The 13065-nt window shown below is 42.9% G+C and overlaps 1 protein-coding gene and 1 long non-coding RNA gene across 2 annotated transcripts; one reads left to right on the top strand and one right to left on the bottom strand.

The window, feature by feature from the left end:
• The first annotated feature begins 1835 nt into the window (after positions 1-1835).
• On the top strand, positions 1836-3356 carry LOC131461139 (uncharacterized). The gene is made up of 2 exons (XR_009240447.1): positions 1836-2105; positions 2976-3356. It is a non-coding gene; the product is annotated as an uncharacterized LOC131461139 (long non-coding RNA).
• A 2203-nt stretch (positions 3357-5559) lies between these two features.
• rbm15b (RNA binding motif protein 15B) lies at positions 5560-12517 on the bottom strand. Its single transcript, XM_058632158.1, has 2 exons — positions 11690-12517; positions 5560-11025 (listed from the first exon to the last, which is right to left on the bottom strand). The coding sequence occupies exons 1-2, from the start codon at positions 12223-12225 to the stop codon at positions 8976-8978; spliced, it is 2586 nt and encodes an 861-aa protein (XP_058488141.1). The 5' UTR covers positions 12226-12517; the 3' UTR covers positions 5560-8975.
• Between the last annotated feature and the right edge of the window lie 548 nt (positions 12518-13065).

Here is a 13065-nt window from a genome sequence, read left to right as displayed (position 1 = left end):
AAGTTTAACTCCACCCCCAGCAGGTTGTACTCAATTCCCTTGTAAGTCGCTTTGGATAAAAGCGTCTGCTAAATGACATGTGATAATGTGATTCTGTTAACACACACACACACACACACACAGATGCTGCCTCTTTCATTCGTCCTGTGTCTCCACCTTTAAATGCAACAAAATCCAATAGTACACACACAAACACCTGTCAGTCATGATGGATAAGGTTTTGTGATTGTCTCGTCAGATCTTTGGAGCATCTGTGTGTGTGTGTGTGTGTGTAAAGTATTTATATCTGTGCCGTGTAAAATGTCGTCTTCTCCTCTGTCACAGCGCCTCTCACAGGCCTGGCACGTGTACTACAGCAAAGAAAAAGATGGTTTATGTTTCCACTTGTCAAACCAAACACATCCATTTTACTTCCTCCTCCTCCTCTTCCTCGCTGCAGACAGCAGGATATTTAATCACCATATTGTTCAATGGCTCCTCCCACTCTCCTCCTTCTTTCCTCTCTCTCTCTGCCAGACTCCTCCTCCTCTTCTTCCTCCTCCTTCGCCCCCAGAAGTCGGGTCACAGTCAGATAAAAGTTGTCGGATGACAATTTCGGTGTGTTGGGCGGTGATAGTGCCCCGCCCTCCTTCAGCCACATGGAAAAAGAGATAAAAAAGTGTTTATTTTGCCGCTCTAAGTCTTAATAATATAGATTTACATGTTGACATTTGTTTTTTCAAATTTTGGACCCTACACTTCATTTCAATGAGCTCCAGCAGGACACGCCCCAACGTGATGACATCTAAATCTAAATCTTATACTTTATTAATCCCCTGAGGGAAATTATTATTTCTCTGCATTTGACCCATCCTAGAATTAGGAGCAGTGGGCAGCCACACTGAGTTGTGCCCGGGGATCATACGCACTGATGCGTCACATGGGCCGTTTCTCAATATCCGTACTCGCGCGTACTCGTGAGTACTTGTGCGTACTTGTGCGTACTTGTGCGTACTTGCGTACTCCTGTACTTGTGAAAACGTCATCAGTCTCAGTCCAAGTTCCTTTACCGTGAACAGAGAGGATGGTTCTCAAACCCGGAAGTGTTCTTGCTCCGCCCATTTTACCCAGCATGCATCGGGTGGTGACTGGAGCGTACTTGGTAAAGCCATGTATCCCAGAATACATTTGGGCAGAACACAGCAGCAAAGAATAAACCTGAAATAAATATTTTTCTGTGTCCTGAACAAAGTTTTAAGATCATTTGAGGCGAGAAATTAGTCATTTAGAATTCAATCATGTGGTTTGTGTATTAAGATCTGACGTATTTATAGTAGTTCTAGTGTTTATAGTATGATAAGCTCCGCCTCTGCGGACGCTGGTGCTCACTGTGCCGGTGCAGAGCAGCGTTACCTCGGCCGGTCCTGATCTGTCATTACATGCTTGATGTGATCCATAGATTTGTTGTTGACCTGTTATTTTGTTTTTAATTTAAATGTTTTGACCTGAAAGTTTGATGTTTTATTTATTTTAACTTTGAATTTTAGATCCATATTAAAGTCCCATACTCATTGTATCTGTATTTAAATATAATATGTACATATATGTATATATGTATATATATATATATATATATACGTTGTATATATACTATATATACAATGCTGTAATATATCTATTTCCACATTGTACTGTAAATTTTAATAAAAATAAATTAATAAATGAAGTTAAATATTTAAAATGTGAAAATAATAACACGTACATCCGTGCGTACTTAGTATTGAGAAAGGGCCGTTGTCTGCATAGATGTATAAAGGGCTTGTCTGTCTGTCAGTGTTTCCGGCGGAAACGGAAATGCCTCCGCTCGCTTCTCTGTAAGTTGTGCTAACTTTACCAGCGCTTAATTGCCGCATTCGTCATGAAAAAAGAAGCACAAACAACTTTCTGTCGCTGCAAAATGAAACGTTTCATAGAAGAAAAGCTTCGGCTTATAGAACTCGGACCCGAGCAGCCGAACGTCGCCGTAAAACAGCAAAAAAAGGACAGGAGCTGCTATGAGAAGAAGGACATGCCCTCAGACCGGCGCCATGTTCTGTTTTCCACCGAACAAGCCTGGATTCACACAGGTAATCCCGATTTAAAGCATTTCTCTGAGAGAGCAAAACAACATGTGGACAATACTATGCAAACAAAAGAGAGGTAGAGAAGAGATGGACACAATTCAAATGCCTGAAGATACAAACACTTTTTGTTGTGTATTTTTATTTTCATTAAAGTGAGTCTTTTAAAAATAATGGTATCAGGCATGAGAATGGTGCACCTAGTGGTGATATGCGGTAACTGGACTATGGGAACTGGGAATTTTTGAGGCGAAAAAAATTGGCATAAATATTTTTTCTATCGTGTCTAAGTGGAACATAGTTGTTCTGATTTGAACCAAACTTGGTAAACTCGTTGCTCTCATGATTCCAAACAAATGTCTAATGTATATCCATTAGCTCCGCCTACCTAGAAGTCGGCCATTTTGTAAAAACAAAAATGGCTAGTCTATGCGCGGCCGCTTCGGCATCAGAACCAGCTTCAGGAGCAGATTCAGAACAGGCTGCCGGAGCTGGTCTCAGGCTACGCGGGAGGACAGACAATAATCCAGACACAGACAGATGGACACAAGTCTGAGGAAAATAAAAAAACTCATAGTTTAGTTTGTCGTCCAAAATGAGACAAAAAAGTCATACTTATATGTAGAAATAGCCTCTCTCTCTCTCTGTCTGTCTCCCTCTCGGTCTCTCTCTCTCTCTGTCCTTCCCTCTCTGTCTCTCTCCCTCTCGGTCTCTGTCTCTGTCTCTCACCTCGTTGTGATTCCTCATTAATATTTCATCACTCTTCCATTTCCTGGCTGAGTCGCTGTAACAGAGAGAGAACGAGGAAGAGCACCGACTGAGAGAGAATTTTCATGTTTAAAACATCAGAAGCTGATTTTCATCCATTCATTTCAGAAACAGCAGCAGATGATGATGATGACGATGATGATAGTGACACAGAATCAGAGCTGACTGTGCTGTGAGCATCACATGATCACGTATCTGTCTCCCTGTTCCACAGACTCAGGCCGTTTCTCAATACTCAAGTAAGCAAGTATGTACTTGCTTACTTGGGAAGTATATACTTGAGAAGTACGCTGGAAGTATATACTTCCCAAGTACGGGAGTACACAAGTATGTGGTTGTTTCTCAATACTCAAGTATGCAAGTATGTATGTATTGTTCTGCTGTTTGAATGGTGGCTGGTGCCAAGTGCTGCAGCCTCATTACCGCCACCTACAGTGTTGATAAATGAACATATGAAATACTTTTAATAAATGCATATATATGTTGTTATTATTTTGACATTTTAAATATTTAACTTCATTTATTAATTTATTTCTATTAAAATATACAATACAAATAATACAATGTGGAAAATAGATATGTTACAGCATTGTAGAGTAGTATATATATATATATATATATATACATACGTATATAAATGTATGACGTGTACAAATATATACTACTCTACATACTATACTATACATATCTAATATTTACATATTATATTTGAATACAGATACAATGACCGTGCGACTTTAATATAAATCTAACATTCAAAGTTAAAATAAATAAAACATTAACAATATACAAACCTTCAAACTGTCAGGTCAAAACGTTTCCATTAAAAACAAAATAACACGTCAACAACAAATCTATGGATCACAGCGAGCATCTAATGACAGCGACGTCTGAGCCAGCGGATCATTTCATCAGGACAGGCCGAGGTAACGCTGCTCTGTGCCGGGCACAGTGAGCGCTGAGCGCCCGCAGAGGCGGAGCTGATCACCTCCGACAAACGTCGCTGCCAAACTATAAATACGTCATATCTTCATACACAAACCACATGTTTGAATTCTAAATGACTCATTTCTCGCCTCAAATGATGAAAAATATTAATTTCAGATTTATATTTCTATTATCTGCTGCTATGCTCCGCCGAAATGTATTCTGGGATACATGGCCATCGCAAGTACGCTTAAGTCACCTCCGATGCATACTTGGTAAAAATGGGCGGAGCGAGAACACTTCTGGGTTTGAGAACCGTCCTCGATGTTCGCTTACTTGAGAATTGGAACAGCACTTGGACTGAGGCTGATGACGTTTTCACAAGTACGGGAGTACGCAAGTACGCACAAGTATGGATATTGAGAAACGGCCTCACTCTCCCACTCCAAAGTCCACAGAGAAAACCTGCTGCAGGCTGTTGTTGTCCCACACTGCCCCCGTGTGTTCATATGTGTCCAGTACAGACATATATGTGTGTGTATACACACATATACACACACACATATGTGTGTGGGTGAATATATACAAACACATATATGTATGTGTGTGTGTGTATATATATATATATATATATGTATACATATATATGTATAATTTACAATATTGAGTATATTTCCCTGATTTATTCACTATAATAACTCTGATGATTATCAATGTTACAGCCTTTAAAACAGGGAAAGTCATCACAGATACTTAATCATATGATGATATCTAACATGTCATTTCACCATATAAAGATATAATAGAGATACAGTATGTTGACGAGGTTTGTTTGTGTGTGAAACAAAAGTCTTTTGTTTGATTCTTGTACAATAACTTCAAATAAAACGTGATTTACAGTCATTTTGACCGCCATTTATTTATTAAGATGTTTTGTAAAAGAAGTAGAAAACTTGATTTTATGCAAGTGATTTAAAACATAAATCTAAACTAAAAGTTGAACTAACAATTTGTTTGGGGTCCCAAAAAAATATACCTTCTGTCATTTCTCAGCTTCTTCAATGTGAAAATGTTCTACTTTCTCTCATTTTCCAGTTTCTTAAATGTGAATATTTTCTACTTTCTGTCATTTTTCAGCTTCTTAAATGTGAATATTTTCTACTTTGTCATTTTTCAGCTTCTTTAATGTGAATATTTTCTACTTTCTGTCATTTTTCAGCTTTTTAAATGTGAATATTTTCTACTTTCTGTCATTTTTCAGCTTCTTAAAAGTGAATATTTTCTACTTTCTGTCATTTTTCAGCTTCTCAAATGTGAATATTTTCTACTTTGTCATTTTTCAGCTTCTTTAATGTGAATATTTTCTACTTTCTGTCATTTTTCAGCTTTTTAAATGTGAATATTTTCTACTTTCTGTCATTTTTCAGCTTCTTAAAAGTGAATATTTTCTACTTTCTGTCATTTTTCAGCTTCTCAAATGTGAATATGTTTTACTTTGTAATTTTTCAGCTTCTTCAATGTGAATCATTTCTACATTGTCATTTTTCAGCTTCTTCAATGTTTATATTTTCTACTATCTAATTTTTCAGCTTCTTAAATGTTAATATTTTCTACTTTCTGTCATTTTTCAGCTTCTTAAATGTGAATATTTTCTACTTTGTCATTTTTCAGTTTCTTAAATGTGAATATCTTCTACTTTCTCTCATTTTCAGCTTCTTAAACACTACAACATTTTTTCCATCTCAGACAAAACGACTCCAGTTCATGAATTTCTTACCAAAAAAGAGCATAAAATGTTTATTTAGTTTGATCTTTCATGAAGAAAACATGCTTCTCTGTCGACACCAAAACAAAAACCAGAGAAAATCTGTCTTTACAGAAACCGATGGATCGACTCGTCGTCCTGCCGCCGCTCTGTGACGTCATTTAACGTCAATAGTCCAGGGCGACTGACGTGAAAACAGCTGTGTGTGTGTGTGTGGACATCTGCGACGACTTCTCTCTTTAACGTGCTTTTTCCGGCATTTGTTGCGAGTGAGTGAAGCGTCCAGCTGTCGTGATGTAAACATGACGTGTGCAAAAAGAACAACAAAATAAAAAAGTATAGTGTTAGAATCGCTGAGGCATTAAAGGGACAGTTCATCTGTTTTTTTAAGTGTAGTTGTATGAGGTGATGACTGAAGGTCAGACTCAGTTTAGCATGAGCGCCCCCTGCTGGTGAGACAGAGGCCAAACATTCTGTCTGAAAACCACCAAACTAAAGACTTGTGTAATAAAATCTATGTCAGTTAAAGTGTACAATACTTTTAAGAACACGATCACGTCTTTATCTCACTGTCAAACAGACGTTTGTAAACCACTCACTCTCCCACACCAAAGTCCACAGAGAAAATCAGTGATTTTAGCTGCGGGGACACAGGAGCTGCTGGTCCTCTGCTGCCTCATGTGGTCACTTTGTGTCATTGAAGTCAATCTGAACAACGGATTTCAAACACTGAAGTGACAAAATTCAAAAATTTGGACTCAGTGATGGCGGCAGCAGTGGATCAACAGCTCCTGTGTGTGTGTGTGTGTGTGTGTTGTTAAAATCACTGATTTTCTCTGTGGACTTTAGTGTGAGAGAGTGAGCAGTTTACAAACATCTGTCTCACAGTGAGATAAAGATGTGATCATGTGACGTAGATGTCGTTGGCTTAATCACACTCATGTGTCCCTTTTAACACAGTAGAACACGTGGACAGAGAGAATTAATCAACTGAAAAATTTAGATTTTTCCAGTTTTGTCATCAAAGTAAAAAAAAAGGTTTGGATGAAATCACTTTATACTGAAATAAAATCAGATGAATCCATTAAAATATTCTCTCACCACGTTCACACAAACATCATCTACATCGTCATTTTAAGTGATTTCAGCTCCTGACGTGAATTTGTTCCACTTTCTTTGCACCTTTTTTGCGACAATATCACAAACCACTGAGAAAACGGCTTTGAAATAAGACGAGCTCTTTCAACGTTAATATGATTACTTTTTTACTAAAATACTCAACAATAATAGTTCAGTGAAGCTGAGGTGAGAAAATGGCGTGCGGTTGAGTTTAGTGACGTGAATTCTACGCCAACGTCAGAGCTTAAGGACAAAAATGGTTCTCAAGTACTTTTGTGTGAATTCCTCTAAAATCACTTCATCCACACCGCAACATTTCCAAAACTGCGTCCACACTGAACAGATGACGACAGGCGACCGGCTTCTCAGATTACATGTTCATCAGGAGGACGTTTAACACGATAACTGGAATGTTATCTGGAATAATTTTCTGACTTTTCCAATAAGTGAGTTTACAGCGACCTCGGCGACACTTTCACGTCCGTCATAAAATCAGTTGCACACTTGATATCGTTCAAATTCTGAAGCGTAGAAATGACGCAACACTGTAGCGATCATTTTTCCTTCAGATTCTTCTTATTATTACGTGTTTTTGAGGAGGTTAACGGGCATAAAAACTCTGGAAAACTGATACGGAGGTCAGGTGTGGCCATAATGCAATATTGTCATAGGGTTCGGAACTGTATGTTGCACAAGGGCTCTGTGGCGCGCCCCGAAGGTGAAACGTGGATGGAGCAGGCCAAGGCGAACCGCGGCGTCAACTCAACAGGAAGTTGAGGAAAATTTTGGCGACGGTCTTGGCGATTTGACAATCAATACTTGATATTATAGATTAATTTGACTTGATGAAGGATTGTGAATTATACGCCGTTTATTGTTGAAAATAACCTTTACTGTGCTATATCACGATGGAATATTGTAATATCAATTTAAGCTATAAAAAAAACAAAGGTGCCCTTTAAGATCACGTGACCCTCAGGTCGTTTAGCGCCGTTATTGACTGGAATGCGGCGACTTACTCCCAGTTACATTTGTCTTTGAGTGAAAGTGGGCGGGACCATTGAAGAGCAAACGGTGACGTGTTTGTAATTAAAAAGAGAAAAGATTGTGGTGTGGAAGAAGTGAGTGTTTCACTCGATAATTCACTGTCGACTGATTTATTAATCCATGAAGTCTTCCTTTCTTTAAAAAGATATTAAAAAATAATTAAAAGGGTTTTTTCAGCTTCTTGAATGTGAATAATTACTGGTTTCTTTGCTTCACAAAAACAAAGAAATCATTCAAATTGAATCATTTTGAGTTTGACAAACACTGATCAATATTTCCTGACATGTTATGAAGCAAACGACTAAGAAAGTAATCCACAGATAAACCGATGATGAAGATAATGGTAAGTTGCAGCCTTAGCAGGACTGAGCGCGCACACACACACTGGAATGTTGAACAGCTTAAAAAACCTCCTAAACTAAACCTACTAAAGAGTCACAGGGTCGGGGTCAAGGGTCAGGAATTCACCTCCGCATCTACTGGCCGTGAAGCTGGTGCCGTTATAACAAAACAATAATAAAGAAAAACGTAAAAAGATACCTGAAGACAGACGAGGAGAAGACTCAGTGCAGACTTAGGGTTAGTGTTTCAGCACAGACTGTTTGAAGAGGGGATGTATGAAGATTATTATCAGTGCTGAGCAAGCTGTGAGCGCCCCCAGCAGGTCAGCCTCAGTGAAAACATGTAAAAACCCTTGTGAAAGAACACGATCACGTCTTGATCTCACTGTGAGACAGACGTTTGTAAACCACTCACTCTCCCACACCAAAGCCCAGAGAGAAAATCAGTGATTTTAACATCACACACACAGAAGTTGTTGATCCACTGCTGCCTCCATCACTATGTTCAAACGTCTTATTTGATCAGTTCAGCCTCAGTGACACAAAGTGACCACACGAGGCAGCAGAGGACCAGCAGCTCCTGTAATGTTCTCCCTGGACTTTGGTGTGGGAGAGTGAGTGGTTTACAAACGTCAGTTTCCTGTTGGAAAGATAAAGACGTGAACATGTGACGCAGACATCGTAGACTTGTGTTTTCATTTAGAGACCCGTCCTCAGCAGCAGGTGGCGCTCACAGCACAGTCAGCTCATACAACCACACTTCAAAAAAACCTGAACTACCGCTTTAAGCGTAGTCTGAGGGAAGGAGATGAAGAAAGACTTAGTGTCACTTTAAAATACACTGAATAAAACAGTTTAAAAACATGGAAGTTCCTGTGTGTGAGTGTGTACATGGACTGAATGAAGTCCTCAGTTAGTGTCAGAGACGATAACAATCACCATGTGTTCCTCGTCAAGATTACCCACAGTCCTCTTGGCAGCCTGCAGGTACTGCTGCGAGAAGTCTCCGGGGGGGAATGCGTACAGCATGGCTCCAGGCCCGCCCTCTTTGGCAGCAGGTAGACTCACGACTCCCGCCGCTTCCTTGTTGCGCAGGTAAGTCACCAGGTGGCGCAGCAGGCGCACCTGCAGTCCGGGCTCAGGGGCCGGGGCCTGTCGGTCCACGGGGCCCTGGAGAGCCAGCAGGATGGCGAACCCATCGGGCCGGCCCAGTTTGATGCGCCGTGAGACCTCGTCGAGCCGAGTCTGGTCCATGCGGAGCCTCTGAGCGATCTTCAGCTGGCTGGGCTGGTTCTGGCTCTGCAGTCTGAGCGTGTCCTTCATCACGGCGCTGAAAAACGAGGCTCCGCCCTCCAGCAGGTACAGGTCTGTGGGGAAGCTGCTGTTCTTCAGAGCGAAGAAGCCGTGCCACGATTTGGAGAGCGAGGACAGGGCGAACTCCGACAGCGTGCTCGGTGGCGAGGAGGTGTGCGTGTCCGTGCGGACGGCAGGAGAGCCGGCTGCGATGACCTCGCTGTTTCTATGGTGATGGTTTGTGAGATGCGCGTTGGAGGACCGCTTGCTGTGGTGCCGGCCCGACGGCGGATCTTCCTCTGTGGCGTTGGCAGCGTGTCGTACGGCGCTGTCTGGGGAGTGGTCTCGTGGCTCTGTGGTGGAGTCAGGTGCTCTGACCCGTGCTCGGTCCGGGCTCACTTCAGGAGAAACGGTGCCACCTTGACCTCGAACCCTGGACCTGCCCCTCTCCTTCTCCCTCTCTCGCTCTTTTTCCCTCTCTTCCACCTGTTTGTCAGCGGATGGGCTCCGGCTCCGCCTTCTGTTCCTCCTCTCCTCCCTCTCCTTCAGCCAGCGCTCCCTGCTCCTGCTGCGGCTCCTAGCCGTTCTCGTGCTCCTCCCAAACGCCTCCACCCCTCCCCCTGCTCTCCTTTCCACGCTGCGACTCGGGCTGGTGGGAAAGTCTCTCTCCAGCACAGCTCTGTCTCGCTCCCTCTGTGAGAGGAGGCTGTGTGGCGGCGGTGGGGAGGGGCGGTCCCTGTCCCTGGTGGCCCTCAGCTCTCGCTCCAGGCTGCGGTGGCGGCTGTAGGTGTCCCCGAGGATGTCGTAGCTGGAGGGCAGCGCAGCAGGCGGCTGGTAGGCTGAGGGGAACGGACGGGAGGGGCTTTCCTCTACCTTAGCGAAGTCCACCCTCAGACGACGGTCGGCGCCGCCTAAAGGAAAACCCCTCATCTGGGAGCAGGCGGCTTGTGCAGCGTCCAGACTTTCGTACTGAACGTAAGCAAAACTATCTCCTTTAACGTAGTCGATATTCCTTATACTTCCAAACCGGTCAAACTCCCGAACGAGAGCAGCCAGGGAATTTCCAGGCCCGATCCCGCCCACCCAGAGCCGAGTGGTGGGGTTTGCTTTGCCGTATCCAATTTTTATCGGGTTGCCACCTATGAGGCGCCCCTGCATGGCCACTTTGGCCCGGTGGGCCATGTCCAAGTTCTGGAACTTCACAAAAGCATACGCTCCTCCCTGGCCACGGGCGGGACGTTTAATCACGACGTCCTCGATGATGCCGTACTTGTCAAAACCCCTCCTCAGTTCTGCCTCCGTCACGTTACCGTCCAGATTTCCAATGAAGAGGTTACTGGTCGCCCTCTGATCGTCCTCGGGTTTTAAATCCTCAACCACCGGCATCGGAGGGAAACCGTAGGGCCGCCCCCTTTCGTCCAGCATCCCATAATAATCCAGCAGCCTCTCCCTCTCCCTCTCCCTGCTCAGGCCCAGAGTCTCCAGGGCGTAATGTCTCGCCCTGAGCTCTCTGATGTTGCTCACGCCAGGCGCGGGCGGGGACAGGGAGCGCTGTCTGTACGGGTATGGGGCGTGCAGAGGTAAATAACCCACGTCAGGTGGGGTCACGCTCCGCCTCCTCACGTACATGGGTTCGATTTTTAACTGCCGCTCGCCCAGGACCAACCTGAAGAAAGGAAGTGTACACATTAGCTTTTGAGTTTCAAAGTAAGAGAGGAAAACTGACACTGGCTCCATACTTGGACCAATTATTACGATTTCATGAGACCAATATTAAGCACCAATTTAAATCTCAGTCCAAATTTTTAACAGATTCCATTAATCAGTTCATTATTTTGTAGAACCGCGATTGTTGACATTAAACATGGATACAGATAATCCTAACTAATAACCTAATCCTATAACCCAAGTCAGGCAGATAACTAGTAATCTTTGATTTACGACATGTTGATCATCAATGTGTGCTTTATTTATTCATACAATTGCTCGTACGAATCAGCTCCTTAAAAGTTCCTTTAGGTGAAGATAGTGATGATGTTTTATGTTAGGTGTTTTTTTAAATTATGTTTGTCGTAATGTTAGTGATGCATTTGATTCGTTTTTCATTACATTTATTAATAATAATAATAATAATAATAATAATAATAATTATTATTATTATATTACGTGTGTAGTGACATAAGAAGTGTGATTTTTGAACCATTACGAACGGACTCAATAGAACAGATAAGTACAGTATATAATAACAACAATAACAATAATTATTATGATAATAATAATAATGATAATAATAATAATAATAATAATAATAATAATAGTGTTTCTCTAACCTGGAGGACTTGGCGTGCCGCGCCTCCTTCGCGTCCTCTGGGTGCCGAAAATTCACGTAAGCGATCCGGCCCAGCTCCGGTGTGTGCGACAGTTTCACGCTCACGTCCCCGAACTTTTTGAAGTCGTGGAACAGCGCGTCCTCCACGTCCTCGTCCGACACCTGCGAGCCCAGGTTACTGATGAGCAGCGTCTTGTACTCCAGAGTTCCGGGCCTGGCTGCAGGCAGCTCCGCCACCGCCGCTGCTGCCGTGGCCGCGGCAGTCGCCGCCGTGCTCCGCAGCGGAGGACGGCCGAGCAGGCTGAGCTCGTGACGGTGGTGGAGCTCCAAGGCGGCGGCCGCTCGCTCCTCCCTGAGCCGCGGCTTCTCTCGCTCTCGGCTGCGGCTGCGGCGGTGGTAGCCGCGGCTCTCCGCCAGCAGCAGAGCCAGCGGCGGCGGCGGCAGCTCCTCTCTCCGCACACTCTCTCGTTCCCGCTCCCGCATCCGCTTTGAGGCGGCCCTGGACGGGCTCGTCTCCCTCCCGGCCTGCCGCTTCATTTCCACTGGATGATGGAGCTCAAAGTTTTCGGTACCTGCAGTAGCGGCGGGAATCCGTCCCGGGGAGCGATTTTCAGCGGTGTTTGCGAGAATAACGCGACACACGACGGCTTCGGTGAAGAAACGCTGCCGCTGTGGACGCAGAGAATTCGCTCATTTATCGAAGAAAACAGGACAAACTCGTTTAAAAACATGTCGGCTTCACAGGATCCGTACCGACGCCGCCATCTTGGACAATAGGAATGTACGTGCGCTGTCGCCTGGAGGGCGGGGACACGACGCCAACTACGTCATGACGTACGACGCTTTATCAAAAACCCCAGTCTATATTATTAAGATAAGATAGTCCTTTATTTGTCCCGCAGTGGGGAAATTAACGTTGTTACAGCAGAAAAGACTGTAAAGATAAAGATAATAAATAATAAACATGCATTACCAATAAAAATTACAATATAAAAGATGTAGAATGTACATTATAGACGGTTTGCAGAATATAAACAGTATGGACTTGATATTTATATTATAAATATGTATAAGTATATTGCACTTGTGAAAATGTACAGTATATCGTTTGTGGAAGGGGGAATGAGGAGCCTGGTTATGTGTGGTAAATTGATTTTTAAATTTAAAAAAACCTTCATAATCGTGAAAAAGTCAGAATATTTCCAGAAAAAGGTCATAATATTACGATAAAAATCTCAGAATATTACGTTAAAAGGTCATAATATTAAAAATGTATTACAATAAAAAAGTCACGTTATTAAGAAAGTCATAATATTACTAGAAATAAAGACAATACTACAAAAAAAGTCATAACATTAGAATAAAGTTGTAATATCA

Source organism: Solea solea, chromosome 6 (assembly GCF_958295425.1).
Source record: "Solea solea chromosome 6, fSolSol10.1, whole genome shotgun sequence".
Lineage (NCBI taxonomy): Eukaryota > Metazoa > Chordata > Actinopteri > Pleuronectiformes > Soleidae > Solea > Solea solea.
The sequence above is the reverse complement of the archived record's forward strand: the minus strand, read 5'-3'. Positions and strand labels throughout refer to the sequence as shown.